Source organism: Achroia grisella, unplaced genomic scaffold (genome assembly GCF_030625045.1).
Source record: "Achroia grisella isolate CSIRO2021 unplaced genomic scaffold, CSIRO_AGI_Agris_v1 utg782, whole genome shotgun sequence".
NCBI lineage: Eukaryota > Metazoa > Arthropoda > Insecta > Lepidoptera > Pyralidae > Achroia > Achroia grisella.
The window spans coordinates 1,189,006-1,209,081 of NW_026713022.1; the positions used below are offsets into that span (position 1 = coordinate 1,189,006).

The 20,076-nt window shown below is 31.1% G+C and overlaps 1 protein-coding gene across 1 annotated transcript in view; it reads right to left on the bottom strand.

The window, feature by feature from the left end:
- LOC131851315 (uncharacterized) overlaps positions 1-20,076 on the bottom strand; it is a gene marked incomplete at its 5' end in the record, with an annotated part of 45,840 nt that overhangs the window by 12,354 nt on the left and 13,410 nt on the right. The window contains 27 exons of the mRNA XM_059201802.1: positions 1,035-1,181; positions 1,559-1,696; positions 2,416-2,533; positions 2,799-2,984; positions 3,153-3,367; positions 3,444-3,667; positions 3,762-3,888; positions 3,974-4,534; positions 4,615-4,705; positions 5,100-5,309; positions 5,400-5,707; positions 6,236-6,764; positions 6,976-7,126; positions 7,212-7,295; positions 7,564-7,731; positions 8,015-8,155; positions 8,441-8,629; positions 8,996-9,628; positions 9,729-9,868; positions 9,946-10,058; positions 10,469-10,667; positions 11,231-11,357; positions 12,143-12,208; positions 13,638-13,664; positions 14,930-15,034; positions 18,463-18,627; positions 19,043-19,132. Coding sequence (XP_059057785.1) covers positions 1,035-1,181; positions 1,559-1,696; positions 2,416-2,533; positions 2,799-2,984; positions 3,153-3,367; positions 3,444-3,667; positions 3,762-3,888; positions 3,974-4,534; positions 4,615-4,705; positions 5,100-5,309; positions 5,400-5,707; positions 6,236-6,764; positions 6,976-7,126; positions 7,212-7,295; positions 7,564-7,731; positions 8,015-8,155; positions 8,441-8,629; positions 8,996-9,628; positions 9,729-9,868; positions 9,946-10,058; positions 10,469-10,667; positions 11,231-11,357; positions 12,143-12,208; positions 13,638-13,664; positions 14,930-15,034; positions 18,463-18,627; positions 19,043-19,132 — 5,252 coding nt within the window. The remainder of the gene's footprint in view (positions 1-1,034; positions 1,182-1,558; positions 1,697-2,415; positions 2,534-2,798; positions 2,985-3,152; positions 3,368-3,443; positions 3,668-3,761; positions 3,889-3,973; positions 4,535-4,614; positions 4,706-5,099; positions 5,310-5,399; positions 5,708-6,235; positions 6,765-6,975; positions 7,127-7,211; positions 7,296-7,563; positions 7,732-8,014; positions 8,156-8,440; positions 8,630-8,995; positions 9,629-9,728; positions 9,869-9,945; positions 10,059-10,468; positions 10,668-11,230; positions 11,358-12,142; positions 12,209-13,637; positions 13,665-14,929; positions 15,035-18,462; positions 18,628-19,042; positions 19,133-20,076) is intronic.

Below are 20,076 nucleotides of genomic sequence, written 5' to 3' on the forward strand. Positions count from 1 at the left end.
AGTTTGTAATAAGCAGTTGGAATGTTACTGGAATTCATACATGTATACTAGTATCATGATTAACATAAATTACATTAATAATAATAATAATAATAATAATAATATCACAATATATAGACACACAAAAGCGCACACTCGTATACACGCACGCATGTACGCACTGCATTTACTTGGTTTTGGGCGTAATCACACTTACGGCCGCTTAACAACTCAGAACACAAAGCGTAAAAACTCAGCAAAAAAAAAGCTGAGTAAACAAAATATACAAATAATAATAATAATATTAACCCCGGACAATTAACACAGCGTCATCTAGTCCCAAGTTAAGCCGAACTTGTGTAATGGGTACTAGACAACTGGTATAAATACTTTTTTTTATAAATACATACACATGTAGAATAGTACATAGAAAACACCTAGATCAATATAAACAATCCACTCATGAATACAGTATTTGTACCGTGCGAGTACTCAAACCCGCGACTATCGGAAGTAAGGCGGTGTGTTAAGCTAGACCACCGTGCCCGTCATATTGGATCAGAATAATGGTATTGTTTTATTGCTAACACTACGACACAATTTAATAAAACTTGTTACGTCTATTTTAATCGTAATTATTTATAATGTAGGTATTCATATCGTTACATCAATGAAAGTTGTGGTCCCTATTTATTCAGATGTTTTTATTTACTAAGGTTATTTATGCCATTTAGAAATTGTTATTAATAATAGTGTAGTAGAGCTAGTTAGGCCGCCGGTCTTGTTACATGCGGTCTCGTGTATGTTCCTGGGCAATATCTGAAAATCAGTGGTTTGCTGCTCGAGCAAATATTAAACTAAGCTGCTGTCTTTTTGGCGTATGGACTCACACGTTTTATGTAACTTGACACTTTGTCACCATTGGATTAGTAGAATACATGTTTTAATTAAGACAGAGAAGGACATAGGTTAGCTGTTTATCCCGGTCAATAAATATTCCTTGATCTCGCAAAGAAAATGATAACTACTCTATATTTACAATGACAATTACTTACCAAAAGTATTATCCGCTTGTCGTCTATTCAGTTCAATACATGCTCGCCTGTGCACAAGTCTATGTGTGAGAGCTACGTATCTCTTGTTAAATTCGGTTTCCGATTCTGTTGGGTCTTCTTTAGAACTTTCAGCGGTCTCTAATAGATCTGTAATGATTTCATTTATTTGTTCACCACAATCAGTGTTTGTGATTAATTTACATACATTTACTTATATCTAATAAAATTGTAGGTGCATAGTTTTGTATTAAATTACTAATGCGAAGCTTATAAATTTTATATTTGGATAAAATCTGGCCGTATTTAGTTTTGGCTTTACCACATCGGCGCTAGCTGGCGTTAGAATTACAATCTTTAGAGTATTTCATTAACGACCTATATGGTACTATTATTTCTTGTTTTATTATATTTCCAATGTGGTCAGTTATTAATTTAGTTTAGACTATGAAGAATTCTCTTATCTGTGGTTAAAACTATTCTTGCATTCGACACTTATGACAACTTTACAGTAATATTGTACTTACCTGGCGGTATCCTCGTCCAATTATCATCGTTTTCAGAAAGTAGTATCCAGTTACCACACCACCACGGAGCTGCATAAACACCTTTTTCTTCACGGCCTCCATCAGCTCCTTCCGAGCTACCCGAACACTCTTCATGCTCTGTAAATTTTTATATAAACAAGATAAATACTATAGCTTTACTGTTTTTAGTATTAACAATATATATAATTGACGGCCTTGCGGTTTAGCACACCGCCTTACTTTCGGATTTGATTTCTCTCAAGGCACAAACACCTGTATTTATGAATATGATTGTTTGTATCAATCTGGGTATTTTCTATATATCTAAATAAGTTTCCTAGAACTCATAAAACAGTCTCTGCCTAGCTTGAAACTAGATGACGCTGTGGGAATTGTCCTAAAATATTATTATTATAATATACAACATTATAAAAATTATATTAAAACATCAAGTCAATGTGTTTATACAAAATTACCAGATTCTTTGCAAGTATTGGTAATACTTACAATGAATCTAAATTATTTCCTCCTGATAAAATAATTACGGCAATATTTTTCACTGCATATATTTCATAGGTACCGTTGTATCAGGAATGTTTACTGGTTTCTACTGTTTTATTTATATCTATTTCGTATTCTTTATATTTGTATCATTTTTTAATAATAATTTTGTGAAATAACATGATCAGGAAGAATTGCTTGTTACAAATTGAATCCACGTCTAGTAAGCACAATATTATGAAAACTTGTCCATACAGCAAATAAGAGCTATTAAGCGAATTAAACAAGGTAGGTGGTACTCTATTTCCCTTACCTATGAGTTTATAATTATTAGATGCATCAGTAAATATACAAACCATCAGGATCTGCACTTGAACCAGCCAGTTTATCTAAACTATTTCCAGCAGAACGTGCAATTCTTGTGTCTGCCGGTTTTTCATTAGCTGCATATTCTTCTTTTCCTCTTTCTTCAGACTAAAAAAAAACAAAAATTTAATTTAAACAATAATAATACAAAGTAGGCGTTTTAATAAATATGTAAAATGGCCATAAATAATACATTTTATTCTATCCTAAATTAATTCTGAAATTACAAAGAATGCCAAAATAAACATAACTGCATACAGTATCATTTAATCGTTGTTATAAAATATGTATATTTATAATTTAATGTACAGATGTCTAAATACATAGTTGGAAGAGAAATTAAAATATTATTATAAACTAAGTATAAACTAACTTTTGCTCGAACATCTTGTCGGTTTCGATAATGGTGTCTAGATTTGTCTTCAGAACGATATCTTTTATCAAGTTTTTTATATAATCTGGCGCCACTTGAGTGTTTTTTGGAACTGATGCATGACGGGGAATCAGCGAACCCCGCCGGAGCGGGCACTATATCTGGTGTAGCGTCAGCATACGATTCCTGAAACCAAGACATTTGTAAACATATTATAAGATTTTATTCATTGGTTTCCGTTAACAACATAATCGTTACATGTTGGCCGTAAATTAAGTCTAACATATATTGCTTTAAGTGTGTAATATTACTAGATTCGTATACACGAATACCTATGACATTCATACTACTCACATCAGTGTGTGAAGTTCTTGAAGCTACACTATCATGTTCGTGTGCAGCAGCAGTAACAATATGTACTTCTTTGCCGCAATGCAAGCAATGAGCTTTAGCTTCTCCATCGGCACCTGTGAAGCTGTGTTCTGTTTGCTCCGAATAGAAAACAGAGTCTGAGCCTGGTGACACTGAACGCAATGATTCTGCGGACGCTGCTTTTGCAAATTTTCCGTCTAAAAGAAATACAATAATGAATTGTTGTTTCTATACAATAATGTCTATTAATTACTTTCATATGTATTTTATTACCTCTATCTTGTTTTCTGTGGTGTCTAGGTGAAGTATTTGGACTTTTAATGTACCGTAAAGGTGTTAATCTTGAGCCTGCACTGGTAAGGGTTCTAGTAGTATTTATATCTTCGGCTTCTAGAGAACTTAAGCAGGGTACTGTGAGAATTGATTGTTTTCTTCTAGGCAAACTACCGGGAAGTGATATGCTTTCATTGGACCCGCTTTTTCTACGAGGCCTACAACTAAGATATTTATTATTTTTAGTTAATATAATATAAAATACACTTCTTTGAAATTATCGGCAAATTTGAAATAATATCGAAAAATTATAAATACCTATATGCGGAATGATTATTTGCCGATGTCGGTGACTTCACTAAATTTGAATTAGTGCCCGTTTTTCTTCTAGGACTATCTCGTAAGCGTCTATGTTTTCTTGGAGATATATTACCGTTTCCTGCGCCTGAAATAAATAATATTTTAATGTACCTCCTACATAATCCATACACATTTTATACAGTAAGATTTAAATAGTTTTATTTACAGACCATCCTTTCTATATTGTTCACTAGAATCATCTGATGTAGGAATATTAAGATGTAGCTTCATATTAGATCCCATAATTTCTCGTCTATCATAATGTTGAGATCTATAATTATGGCCGTTATCTATAGTTTTGTTTTGCGTAGGACTTTTTGCTTTCAATTTCGTTCTTTTGACATATCGTTCCCTTTCTTGTGGCCTTTTTGTTTCTGTATCCTTTTCTTTAGTTATTTTATCTTTCAACGATTTTTCTACATCAATTGGTTCACGAGGTGAAGATTGCACACTTTTAGTCGTCTCCTTGAAATGCGTTTTCTTTTTTCTTGTTTCAGTTGGTTTCTCATCAGGTGATTTTAAATTTATTGGTTTAAATATACTACGTTCTGAACGCTGGCTTATACAATCAGATTCTTTCCCTTTCTTACCCCAATCATCTTGTGAAGTAGATATCGAGTCATCGTAAGATTTAGAAAATTCTAATGTGAAAGCTTTCTTTTTTCTTCTTTTCTCCTCTAACCACGTTTTTTGTCTATTAGTTGTTCTATATCGTTGTGAGTGTTTGTAAGCTGAAATATATAATTAACTATTTAGTAAGCTTATCAAAATTACTCACTGATATATAATATAATAATATCAAATCTCTTACTTAATCCACCATCATCTTCATCATCCACAGGACTTTCATAATAGCCGGAAGATGAATAATGAACACTTCGCTCATCATCCGATACAGAACCCTGAAATTAACGGTCATGGTTTTTATCTATACAAATACTTTAGAAATAGCCGCGGTATATTATGTCAACTATAATTAGAAATATTCTTCTCTAATGATGGCGTATTTGTATATTATAGTTGATTGACATACACCTAATTATTTGAGAGTAATTGTTTAATGAAACATCAAAATATTTTAAGATCTTTTATAATGTTACTAGAGTCAACAATTTTATTCATTCTTCTAACACAATAAATGTAAAAGCTTGTCAAGGAGTTTTTTTTTTGTAATATTTGTTTCTTAAATGTACTTAAATGGTTATACAAATTTGAATAAAATAATAAACTAGACTTAAAAAGCGTCGTTTAATAAATGCCGATTACAGTTACAAATATTAAATAAAAAAGTAATACCATCATTTTCGGAACCATTTGTTCCTTTCTTTTATTTAAATTTATAGATTTCTCTTCTTTCGTTTTAACTTCTATCTTTTCGGGAACTTTTTTCGTCCTTTCAGTAGGCGCCTTGTTATTTATATCTTCAGTCACATTTGGATTTGAACCACCTATACTATAACTTCCACTTGAGCTACTTTTTCCACTTACTGTATCCCGCGAAGTACGCTAAAATATTAATTTCAATATTGAATAATTATGATAACATAAGAATATCGACGAATTGAAATTAACATGGCAGGTAAATTTAACACTTACTTTAGTTATTTTAGTAATCTCTTCATTATGTTTAATAATTTCAGTCTTATCTCTCCTAGCAAATTCTGTTGTTTGGTTAACCTCTGCTTTCACTTCAATTTTTTCGATAACTGTTTTAGGAACTCGTTCGGGTAATGGTAAAGGCGGTGAAGATAGATTTGGTACAATAAAATCATCGCTAATTTCTAATGGTGGCGAAAAGCTTGGCACAACTAAGTCCTCCACTATATTTTCTGTTCGGGTTGATGAATATAAACTTGATGCACTCTCAAAAGATGAACCCTCCTGTGTTTTATTATTTTCCGGAGCTTCAAAAAATTATTTTAATATAATACAAAAGGTACATAATATTTCGAATAATGTAGAAAGCCATAAATTCTGTTAAAATATTGAATATTTATTAAACGAAGTATTGAGCCTGTAGAATTATTTAATTCGTCTATATACTAATTGCTATTCATTCTTTCAAGGTAAACCTTAAATATGATTTTATTATCAATCAAATTTACCTCCTGTAAACTTCATTTACTAGTAAAGATTTTTTTTTAAAACATGCGTAAAAATGCTGGAGGCTCTTTTTATGTAGGTGACGGTTGCTACTTCCATCAGGTAGAACGCTTATTTGCCATTCGTATTACATAAAAAATAACATACATATATATACTTTTTTATATAAATTAGGTATGTTAATGGCTGACAATATCATAGTTTCTTTAAAAAAATCAAGAATTCCAGGTCCTTGCAACAAGTTATTGTTATAAATAATAATAATATTACTAATGATAGATATATAGATTTAAATATATTATATATTTAAATCTCATTATTGTACTTACTTTGATTTTGATTTTTACTATTACTTTTTTTGGAGCTATCTGAGTTAGCTGTAACATAATCTTCTGTGGTTGTCGTACTTTCTGACACATCTGTAGTATTTATTTTTCCAGAATCCGTTCTAGCTAAGCTAGTTTCACTACTGGCTGCTTTAGCTAAGGGAGTTTCAGATGGCGATTCTATAATCTGATTAGGAATGGTACCATTTGGTTCCTTTTGTTGCGCTTTCTTCTGTAAATCCTTTCTTCTAGAAGGACTCAAAGCTCGTTCACGTTTCTTATTAATAATACTAGGGGTTCGTTTAAATGGTACGTCTGATAAATCTAAACTAGGATGTGTAATGGCTATTGCTGGAGTGTGATTAACTTTATGTGGTCCAATTGTAGATATATTTTTGGATATCGTTGGTTGTTTTGTAATTGGTAGACTAATATTGGGAACAACTGCAGGTGGAGACAAGGAAGATCTAGCTTGTACTGAACTTGAACTAGAGGTGTCTAGTTTATTTCGAGGGGACGTTGGTGACTGACTCTGAAATCATTAGTTATAAGACAATATTAATTAAAGTTAAATAGTTTATAAATTTTACATTGATGTATCTTGATGATAGAACGAAAGTTCATACTTTTATTCAGGATCTCGTTTTTGTACCATTACCAAGGCAAGTTACAACTGACTATGTCTACATTTTCAACATATTGTTATAATATCTCTATTATATTATTATTAATTTAATAATTACTTGTGAGGCATCAAATTCTTCATCTAAAGCATCTGTATCTAAAGAGGATCGTTGTTGGTGTTGTAATAATAAAAGTTGTTTTCTTCGTGATGTAGGTGTTAGTAGTGCAAGAGCACCTGGTGAAGCTGCTAATGAACTGAGATCTGATGAGCTGCAATTCAAAGTGCAGATAATATATATTTTACACTTAATAAATAAAAAATTAAAATTGAGTATACTTATATAATTTTTATTACCTTATTACGGTTCCATTTTCAGTCCCAGAATCTACTTGTAAGACTGTAGTTTGTGATTCATTCCACATTCCATCGGAGTGATCTCTGAAATTTTAAACAGACAGTACTTTTAAATATAATATATGAATTTTTAATGTTCAGGAAATTCGATTGAGATTGATTTGATATAATCTGAAACTTGACTTCTTGCACCACATCTTACATTCTAGTATTTTAATATATGTAATAGGCATTCGTTGCTAAAGAGAGATATCAGAATCTGTACCATTAGAAGTACATAATTAGCTTCTACTTTAAGGGGACAATTAGTAATTAAAATACAATGTTTATATTACTAATTAGTTTACACTACCTGCTATGGTCCGCAGTGAGAGATTCATTCGAAGCACATGGTGATACCTTTTCTAATGGAGTAAGAATTGTTGTGATACTATTTAATATTACCGCTTTTTTTGCCTTGTGTTCTACATCTACGCAGATGCTTGTCGGTTCTGGTGATCCTGGACTTGATTTTGCAGTACTGAAATAATCAGATTTAATTTTCTTTATTCACATACAATACGTATGTAAATGATAATAAGTAATATTAATATTATATAGTGATTTTTTTATGCAATGAAAAAGTTTTGGTTTATTATGATAATAGGAGTTGTAAAATTTATTGACGAGTTTTTACCTATAATTTAAAGGTATAATAGGGAAATTGAAGTACTTGGTACATTTAGACAAATTTTAAAAATATATCTTATTCTATATGAAAGGCATTGCTAAAGCTCATTGCGTTTCATCTGTAGCGTGCATACCTGTTTTCAGGAATTTCGTCCTTTTTACTGATAATTTCTGTACGCTCTTCGAAACTTACGCTTCGATTTCTAAACGGTTCATGCTTGTAACTAATGTATTTTTCATGAAAATCTTCATATGGTGCATTCCCGTCTGAAGAACTATGAAGAGAATTTACTTGAATGAGAATGGATGGAAGCACAGCGTACAAAATTTTTAAGCTCATAGAACTTAACAGCAGTTTTAGAAGGAAGGCAGGCGTGGAGAACAAACTGTAGTAAAAACAGTAGGCTATTTTAGAGTAAACAAGACTTTATTATGACCCTACAAAAATATTAGATTGTGATGTGGTTTTGTGAAAATGAACGTGTTTTTGTGCGATGGACCTATTTTCTATGTGCGTTATCTATCATACTTATGAAGTAAATTATCTATTTTGTTCTTACCTAAATGACCCATCAGGCTCAAAACCAAAAATGCCTTCGTCCTTAATGGGTGTTTGTATATAATTTTGGCCAATATATTGTCGATATACTGCTTCTCTTTCACGATCCTCTCTTGTCATATTTTCTTGGCTAGTGGACATAACAAGTGGAACATCTTTTGTACCTTCGCCATTTATTTCGATTTTTCTCCTGTCATAGTTGATAAATATCAAAATTAATTAACGAAACAGTACCAATATGGATTATCCATACTTTAATCACATATATTAATCAATATTAAAATACACATATTTTCTGAATATTTCCAATTTTCTGCGTAAAATTCATAATATATCATTTCGTAAGAACCTTCCACAAAGTATTAGAAAAAAATATTTATTTTATTTAAAAGGATGAATAAAATTGTATACGTTATTCTCATGGGATAACCGAGAAGAATTTCAGATTAATTTTTATTCATAGTACATAAACAACGATAAAGTTATAAAATTATGGAAACTATTCCAATGTAATAATATTTTAATATTAAGTACAATATGTATTTAAAAAACTTACACATCTAAAAGAATTTCTCCTTCGGACAGAGTCTTCTGTAATTTTCTATTCTTTCTATGTAGTGTTGTGAATGGTATAGCTTCTTCATCAGGCCTAGGTTCAAAGTCGATTATAATTTCTTTTTCATTTTTCTCACTATCATCTGTCGTTGTAGCAGATGTTTCTGTAGAAGGTTCTGAATGAAATGTGGATGTTTTTGAAAGTGGATGTGAATTAATAGTTTTCTGTGAAGTGTCACTGGTACTTTTAGATAGAATTGATCTTAGTGACCTATCGCCCTTAGCTTGTTTGGCTATCTCTTGTTGCAGATATTCTAAGTTTCTTCTATTTAATGCCATACTTTTTTCAATTGTTTCTATATCATCATCAATTGTATCGTCTCTATCGCTTTCATGAATAAACTGGAAATTTTGTTGAAAGTATTCCTGAGCTTGTCTTTGCAAAACACTTAGTTCCGATGATTTATCTAATTGGGACGACGCTACTGATTTTACAGATGAAGATGTCACTTCATCTGAATCCATTCTTTGCATTAAAGGAGATTGTGGCATCATAGACGTGGGCGAACGAGGTGATCTTGGAGGTTCTTCAGATTGTGTTCTATGGAGTTTTTCATGATCAGTTCCAATAATGCTGAAAAATAGTAGAATAACAAGGCATATATATAATTTGTTTTTATTAATATTATTTTATAATATGTTAAATACTAAAAAAATATTTTGAACATTAATACCTTTCAACAACAGCATCGATATCGCTTTGAGAATCTCGACCAGCTAATCGATCGCCGCCTACTTCAGAGAATGATTTTGTGAGTCTTCTTACACCTACCGTGTATCCATTTGTCTGGACTCCTGCTGCTACCATTTTTACCTATTAAATGGATTGGACAGTTAAATTATTTAGCTAAAAGAGTTGTTATAACATTCCTCTTATCATAATTTTTTTACCCGTTTAATAGTTCGTGGACTCAAAGATAAATAATTAGGCGGGAGCGGCTTTCTTCCTAAACATACTTCAGTCTGTGTTGCTTGTGTCCTCATAACTCCTTTTTTGATTGAGTCTGTAATAATAACATTAAAAGAATTATTAAATTTCAATATTTAAATTTTCAAATTGATGATTGATATTTATGTGAAACTATATTATTTAAAGAAAATATTGGTAATTTAATCGAAGAATATTACAATAATAATTGACGCCATTACGTCATTAATCATGAATTTAATAAATTTGTTATGTTCGTAATAAAACATTAAAATATAATTATTTTCAATCCAATATGATCTCTTGATAAAACGATCTCGACATACAAAAGAACTATTAAACCCAATATTTTTTTTTTATTATTTACTTTGTTGAATTTTGAAGAATATATTTGAATTGAAAGAAATTGAACGGTACTTTTGTTAGTCGAACGCCATTATCGATCGACTAACAAAAGAGTTTTTAGATAACATATTTTAATAATACCTAAGACAACGACTTTAGGCTGCTCTGTTTGTGTGGGCCGCTGTACCGGTGGACCGGCATGGGGTAATGTCGCGAACTGTGGTTGCGTCGGATAATGGATGGGCGCTGGTGCCGGAGTATTCTGGCCAGTCATGAATTGCGGGTACGGTGCGTATGGTGGATACATCATCGGCAATGTTGAGTATTGTTTTGTTTCTGGCTGAAATATGTGAATATAGGTACAATAATTGATCTTACAATACTGAACGTAGGTGGTACTGTTTGTTGTGTTGTCAGTTCAGGATTGTACTTTTGTAGACCTATGTCTTGTTAATGTCGGACTACATACTTTTTCGAATTTAATAATCCTCGTACGTCGTATAGTCAGCTGCATTTCCTGTTGTTACTAAAAATACGAATATTAAGAGGTATTTTATACTATAATAAAAATAATAATTCTAGACAATTCACATACCGCCATCTAGTATCATGCTAAGCAGGCACTAGAGAACTGATGTAAATACTTAAATACATTTTTTTTGTAAATACATTCATAATAAATATATGACATACCCATACCAATTCAAACAATCATACTCATGAATACAAATGTTTATACAGTGCGAGGAACTGAACCCGTGACCATCGGAAATAAGGCGCAGTGCTAAACCTCTAGACCTAATTCTCCAGGATGGACTAAACGACCAAATTTCACTTATGTTACCACCATCATAATAGTATTTATGACCGGGTTTCGAAAGAAATATATTACAGAATATTAACCTTCACAGGTCGTCCATCCAGGAGCCTTTCGCAGTCACGGCGGAATCTATTACCAACTGCTGCTGGCATAACGGAGTCATCAAACGTGGTCAAGGTGTGGGAACGGGCGAAAGATACGTGTTTAGTTCTGAAATGGAGAAAAGTCATAATTTAGAAATAAATAGCCTTATAAGTATCGATGGATAGACTTACGCCCTACGTATTGTATTTTAATATGTCATGTATTGGAATCATGTTACATAAAATTTAACAAATGTGTAAAAAATAAGTATAGATAGTTAATATTTTTTATGTAAGTGAATCGATAAGAAATCTGTTAATATACCTGATATAAGTGATATTTTTCGTTTAGATGCGTAAACAGCGTCACGGACACATTAACATGTGATGCCCGTAATGTTACTTGTATGCGTTAACTTATCCGTCGGACTCTCCACCGTAATCACGTAATTCGAAACAGGGCGACAACTAAGTCGGCCCAGCGAGCGACACCTAATTACACATTTACTTCTTCAGCCGGCTATATAACTGTAGCCGGCCTCACCAATAAAGGCGTAAACGATGCTGGAGCGGGTCACCCCAGCAGTACACACGGGTAAAGAGCATAGTCTCGAAGGCCTATAAGGGCCAGTGGATGATCAAAAGCCAAGCTTTACCTTTCTGGAATACTAAGATATCATTCTTACATAAGCTATAATTTCACTGCTATATCTCTTCCTTCAACTGAAACATATCATACAAAATAAAGCTGCTTCGCTAATGTAGATGAGGCAGAAGTACTCACGTAGACGACTTTGTAGTCTGTCTGGATATTATTTGTGATAATAATCAGTTGATTAAATAAAATAAAAGACAAAAGCAATTGCAAATGATGTAACTTTATATACATGTCTTTTTTTTATATTTAATTACCTATTTGGTGGAATAGTAAGCGGTGGCGGCGGTGGCGGTGGGGGTATCGGCGTGTGCGCAGGGCAACTGAAAAAATCAATATGCATGATGAAACAAAAAATGCACTGTCTTTTATTTTAAAGAGGTTTGAATATGAAAAATACGTAATCTTTCCTTTTAAAATTATATTGACAACAATTATAAAAAAAATGGAATATAAAAAAATACGCAAGAATAAAATACTTCAATCGTTTTTTAGCATAAAAAGTACATATACAATGAAATAATTGACGCTTTAATTTATATTTACTATACATAGGCTACAACAAAATATCTATATTCCATTCTACAGGTTGTAGTATTACATTATATATTACGATAATGATGTATGTTAATCGTTTAATACCCAAATAAAAATATTCCGGTTTGTGTAAATTGGCAGTTTCGGTTCTGTACTGATTGTTATGATTTTATTAGTATCTAAATAATGCAATAGTGAAAAATTTTCGTATAAACTTTTTTTATTGTCGTATTTTGTGAATACAAGAAAATTTAGGTTAATCGGATATGTGGTGACTATACGGTGTAAGGTCAATATAATATTGCTAATTACTAAGGTTTTAATATATTAAATATGTCTAAAATTATAAAAGTTTATGTAATTATATTTTCTTTGAGAAGAATAATAAAAGAATTTTCATTTAATTTAATTTCACTTATTTGTATCAGTCAAATTTTATGCATATCTGACTATGATGTAAATAAAAAGAATACCGTATTTTTAAGTTGAAATGTTAACTGTATTTCATCTGAAATTTGTGTTGTTCATTAATGCCTATAATGAATATTATTAGAAGTATAATTAAATATCCAATTTAAACCCATACAACAGTATAAAATACATTTAGAGTAAACTTCACAATTATCAAAGAGCATTGGGAAGGATCGAGAGTCACTCACAAATACACACTTGCTGTCACTGGTAGTCACAGAGAGTATATCATTAAAGGTACAAGTAAAGTAATAATTAGATACTGCGATTACTGCAAATCATGGGAAGAGTTCAAGGGTAAACATGGGTAAACACTAACATGACATGACAACCCTGATAGATAGAGGAGGTAAGGTAAGGTAAGGTATTAATGGAACCGATTAATACAAGTAGAACTGTATCAGGTAAGTTGTGAATTAAGTTATTACAATTAAGTATATTTAGTAATTATCAAGACCAGTACGTGCACGTGAATATGAATTAGGCACGGGAATTCACAAAAGGTCGTTGTAATATTCGGAAGTCAGAGTCATACACGAATGAGCACATATTTGATGGAAAGACGTGTCAGCCATATTACTGTAACAACTCTTCATGAGTAAAACGATGATGCGTCACTGTTAATTAAGTAATAAGATTAAAATTCAGAATAGATAGTACCCATAAAGGGGAAGGTTCAGGGTCATGCATGAGTCAACACATAATCCCTGGTGGAAACAGAAGCTGTGTGTTATAACCGCTTACCAGAAGGTAGGCCATATGAATGTGTGCCTTCATCGGTATATGAAAAAAAAAAAGAATTATTATACGAGTTGGCGATAACATAAATACTGTATTTCTATATGAACAGAGATTAGAGGTTAGTAGTGTTTATAATTTAATTTTCATTTGTATTGTTACTTAGAAGTCAAGGTTATGTCGATGCCTTGTCTGACGATGTCCATACTGGATTTGATTAGGCCAATTTAGGAAACGCATATTATATTGGCATATCTCAAAACACCACAAGTTATGTTTATTATCTAATTTCTTAAAACTCATACTTAACATATCACCCTACATACCCACATACTAACAATATGAGTTTATATCTAATAGGTTTATAATTACAAAATCTATTTTAATTTTAATTAAGAGTTACTATTAAAACCCTCACTATAGATTCCTGCCCAAGTAGGCATTTAATGTAGAGCAAAAACAGTACGCAAATGACATATTGCATTAAGTTACCACACTGGAGTGGGTAGATCCATTTTCTATTATACAACGGAAACGCGACGTTAAATTAATTTACAGCAAAACAATCAAATTTACACAAAACACAACCCTTACAATGTAATTTATAGGGAAAACGCAACGCCCACTTTGCGGTTGCCCTGAATTGCGATCGGCTTTAGACTGACTGAGCTGAATACTTGAGTTCATATCTTGACATTTTATGGAATTGTTAACCTTTATATTATAATACACAGTGTCTATGTAAAGGGTAAATCTATTTTGTATACTAATACACTAGATCTGACCTTTGATGAAGAAGATTACTTCAAAATCTATCACATACTACCTACTACTATTATAGCAGATTATGTAGAAATACATTACTCAATCACTGATAAATCGGATGATAGGACCGGATGAAATGAAATGTAGTATAGGTACAGATAGACAACAGGTAACCTATACTTTAATAATATATTATATATAACAATATACAATTTATAGCGAAAAATTCGTGGATGGAATTATGACATGAAAATTGAATAATTTCATACATAGCATAAAGTCTTAGATAAATAAATGAAACATAAACATATTGTCATAATTTATATTATTAGTGAATATCTGCACACATATAATAATTATGAGATTCGTGTAATTATGAATGTTGTCTTAAGGAAATATTACATGTACATAAAAGTAATTATAGCATAAACAGGTCTTTTAATGATCCATTTAGAAATGTGGAATGCAGATAAAAAAAATGAGGTAATGTGCTTAGCCGTAACTTATATATTATATATTTTTATTATACTTACGGTATTATAGACGGTGGTCTAGGCAAAGATCCACCTCGGGTCACAGAGCTTATTTGGTCTATGTTGTAATTTTGCGGCCACCCCGCGTTATCTTCTATTACCGATCTGAAATAAATTTGTCAATAGTTCTAGATCAAAAATGTATAATATATTAAATAAATGGTTATTATTATTATTTATAATTATATTAATATTATTTTATATTCCTAAGATATGGATGAATATGGAATGTTTTGTGGTAAATACTGCATGATAGAATCAGTATGAAGTGAGGTCAATTAGGACATCGTAGCGAAATCACCTAGAAGTATCCACGAAGGTATCTAGGTGGGACCTCGTGGAGGTTGTGACGACTAATGGTATATTGCTGGCAATGGTATATTGCTACACCGAATTATTACAAATTTCCCACCCCTTTCTTAAGTATATTATAAAAATAATTACAATTAGATGATTACTTTCGTAATCGATAGGAATTTATGGGATTAAGATATATATCGAATAGAGCAGTCGGCAATATTGGTATCAGAGTAAAATATTTGAATTATCTACTTTATTGGACCAACTTCCTTATATATATATTCGTATTCGAGGGGAATTGTGTTTTATGGGTAAAATATTATCTAAGTGTTTAATAATATGAATAAATTTAATTATATTCACATTGTATTCAGAATTACAGTTATATGTACATACATATATCCATATTTCTGAATACAAAGTGTATCTTCATTTACATAGATAAAATCCTAACTCCTCTGTGAAGGGTTTGCATAAATTAATTGGGACTAAGTTTTTTCCTGGTTTGGTACCAGAATTAATAGGTATCAAAATTAATATGGAAATCGTTATATGTAATATATTAAGCATGTAAAATAGAAATTTTGTTTTAGCTCTTTATAAATAAATAATATGAAGCTTTATTTGAATTTCAAATATATGAAAATATTATATGTGCAAAAAATATTTGCTTTATGTTAATTATTTAATATTATGTAGTAGTTATATATGTGAAATATAATTCAAAGTATATTTATAACCATTAATTAGATTTAGGGGACACGATATTTCTAACAAAGGTACTATAATTATTATACAAATATAGTATATAGTACTATTATTATGTTATTTGTGCTATAATCTACACACGAGTAGTAATCAAGTATTAACATGCGTTATATTTATTCACCTCACTAAACAATTCGTCTAGGTTGCATTAATGTATAATGAAATAAGTAATTTACACAACGCTGCAAATTATTTCTAGTTCGAAAATTTAAAAAGCGTAAGCATTTTATAAGTGGTCTGCAGTCAGAATTAATTATGGGGCAAGCTAAGTTCTTCCAATAAGAGACATTATTTTATTTTGATTATGCAAATATCAAAGGCAGCCCTAGCACTTCACTGTCATTCGTGAGATCTTCAAACAAAAGGCTATATTTTATTAGGGTTTTCACTGAGAATGTACTTTCGAAACTCGACGAGATCGTATTAAAATTACTCTGTTATTCCGCTGTTCATTATTTAATTAAGCTATATTTTCTTACTTTTAATTAAGGTCAGCAAATTATTCGAATCTTCTTTGTAATTAGAAAATGGAAATCTTTCAATTAAAAGAATATGTTCTTTTATAATGTTAGTGCTTAATACAATAAAAAAATCATTATACAATGTTTTTGTTTAGTTACAAAATTGATGTATAAAATTTCATCAATTTTTTCATTACATCTTAAATGTAGTAAAATATATTAGCATCAAACAGATAAAAATGGCAATAAATAAAAGGCAGTAAAAAACAGTTTTGTATGGAACCGGAGTCCAAACACAAGACGAATTATGAAAGTGGTCGAAACAAGAGTTGAATATTTAGATAAGTCATTAGTATTCCGTTTCCCGGCCTACTCCATTAGGCATCTAGCAGGAAAATATAAATAGCAATAATATGATTATATTAATCAAATGCTATATTTTTTCTATATTTATTTTAAATTATTCCAATTGACTTTCTCAGAGTCACTGAATAGAATACAAATAATCTTTATTCAAATAAACTTAGTAATTCTTAATAAGTATTATTAGAAAGTTATTTGGATAAATTTAGAATAGTTGTAAAACATTTTTTTATACAACAATGACCCCGGTTGATTATGGAGTTTGGATATAATGTTCTCTGCTTTCGTTTTCCCATCCCCAGGATGTTGTTTCTTACATCGATGACACAGAAGAAAAAATATTGACATAAACTATAATAATAAGGCGCACGTCCAGAGCGGAAGAGGCTAAATCTTTCCTACATCACTTGAGACTTGTAGGTATACGAGTAAATGGACGAAGAATAAGTTTTTAACAACTTGGCTACCTGGCAGAGGACCGTATTATTTAGCAATGTCTATGAAGATATACTCAGTCTTCAGTTTAATAGACCTGTGATAAATTATAATTAAGAAGTTAAATTTTAAGCATAACATGATAAAGGATAATGGCGTGCTTAACCATTTTACTAAACGTTTCAAAATAGCGAGAACTATGGGCACCCTCATTTTATTGTTTCCAGCTGTCGTCAAATGCTCCCTAACACTCGGAAACAGCCATTTGGAAGAATTTAATGTTGTTTGGTAGTTCCCTGCATTTCTGGGTAAAATTATATGTTAGGATAATTACGCAATTTATTTGGATTAAGGTTGTAAAAGCATTTATGAGTGTCTTATTCGCCAAAAAGCATATGCATGTATACCATTACATAATTTTCTATTCCCAATTTTATATTAAAACTAAAATATATTTTGATATTGTCTCCGAAAGTATCAAAATTGATCCTATTAAAATAGAGTGTAAGTACTTTTACTAAATTAGAAAATTAAACTTGAACCAAGGGTTTTTAATTAATAATAAATGCATTATCAAGTCTAAGTGTGGTGTTCAGACAAAATATATGAATTGATGACTTCCGACCTGAGGTTATTAAAAATGTGAAACTCAATTGTCAATTGTTTATTTACATGTAGTACCAGTGTTTTATAGCGGTGTACAAATTATAAAATATAATGAACAAGAAAACTCATTGATAAATTACAATCATTATTAATATAAAGTAACGCTATTTTTAACGATTTTACGCAATTTTTAACCTACATTACAGTTGACATTTAGATTTATAGATTGTTTAATAGTTTGATAGGTTCTTGTTTTTCTCAAAAGGACAAAATCAAGGTCCTAGAAAGTTCTTGATATGTACAATATTATTTTGCGATGGATGAATGTCACAATAGGTACACCCGCCTGCGCTAACAACTAGGTCAGTGGAGGATGATGATAAGCAAAAAACATATATTCAGTTAGTTATAGTTCAGACATATCGGGGAATTCATTACGATGGTTTTTAGAGTGACTGCTATAAAGTCAATCTGATAACGTACATGCTTACAAAAGGGCTTACGGCCTTACGTCGGTAGAGGATCATACGGCCCTATTACTATAGGTAGCAACCATCTGGATTCCCCTTTGTTGGACCCTTATTAAGAATGTCGACTTACTGTGGCCACTCCATCCGGGTGAAGTCTTCATCTTCTGGCATCCATGTGTACCGCTTCGGGTCAGGCTGGCTACACACGGACCTTGGTCTCCGGCGGAAGTACGAACACTCCAAATCGGCATCATAGGCACATAGCTCGGGTGGAACGGGGGTGGGTTGGCCAAACCTAGAATTAATGTGTACGATTAAATTATAAAAACATTTGGTAACTTTATCCCCACAACGGGCTCTCATGAATGTTACTTAAACTTAAAAGTTGGCTCATTATTTATCTAGTCTATTCATTACAAACCAAAAAGTCATATTTTCTTCTTCTTTACTACTTTAGGTATAAATGGACAATGCATTTATGTCTATTGCTTAAGATATCGCTTTTGTATTTTATCATTATACAAATTGTTGTATTCGATATTATTGTATTATTTTAAAATTGTGGATTCTATATTATATCGCTGTTTATAAATTTCGTCTTTTAATTGTCACCATATTTTCCACATTAACCTTAAAAAACTTACTTATTAGCAGCATTCGCTTCACAAATTAAAACATATTATACAATGTATTGATATATAGATATGTACCTTGGAAACCGCTGTATTGGTGCATAGTCGGAGTTGAGGTTCTCATCCGAGGGCACCCGACGGCGGACGCACACGGATAAAAATGATGCTCTGGAAACAACAAAACAGTGATATTTATTTATATAGGTATATTAATATACCATTAATACTAACTGTACTAAGGGAAAAATGTTCCAGTAATTTCATTACTCTCTCTATTATAAACTCATTTAAAGTGAATTTGTTACAGCTGAATGATCTATCTACTGTTGAGACTATGAATTTGAATTTAATATGAAGCATCGACTAATAATAGATTTTCCGGAAATCTCACGGGAATATAATACGTACAAACGGCCGAATGCGCTGCATCTAGTTCCTGATAATTGTGATCTACATATATGTGTACCAAATTTCAGAATAATCACTTGTTACTCTAGTAGTATCTTCATTCGTTTCAAAATCTTTAGCTACTATTATTATATTCAATAGCATTATTTAATTTTATTATAACGTGATTAGCGAGAATAATTCATCATATCCTAATAATCTATTCAGATTATTTATTTATAATAAGATTTTAACACAAGTTTTAATGTTCCGGTAACATTCAGTTTAAAAAATGTTCAAAAAAGTTTTAATCGATATTAAGATTTTAATAAGATATATCACCGACTTAATATATAATTAAACATCGTCGAATCCATATAAAATCAATATATTCAATACTTTATATATTTATTTTACGTTGTTTTAAATATTTGATATAACTTTATTTGAGTTAACTCTTCTAATTAGTTCTACTCTTAAACACTATTTTACTATTATAAAGGTATGTGATGTTCGAATATTAAACTATTTAGTTGTTAGCGTTTGAATTTTAGTTAAAAGTAGCGAGCGGGTCGTAATTAAATTTCGTACAAATACAGACAGTTTATATTCTAGATTAACTAAATGGGATAGCCACAAGCAGTAGCTACAATGGCATCATATTTTAAAATTGGAATTAATATAGCTGAGACAGAAAAAAGTAAGTCAAAAAAGTTTCTGTGTCG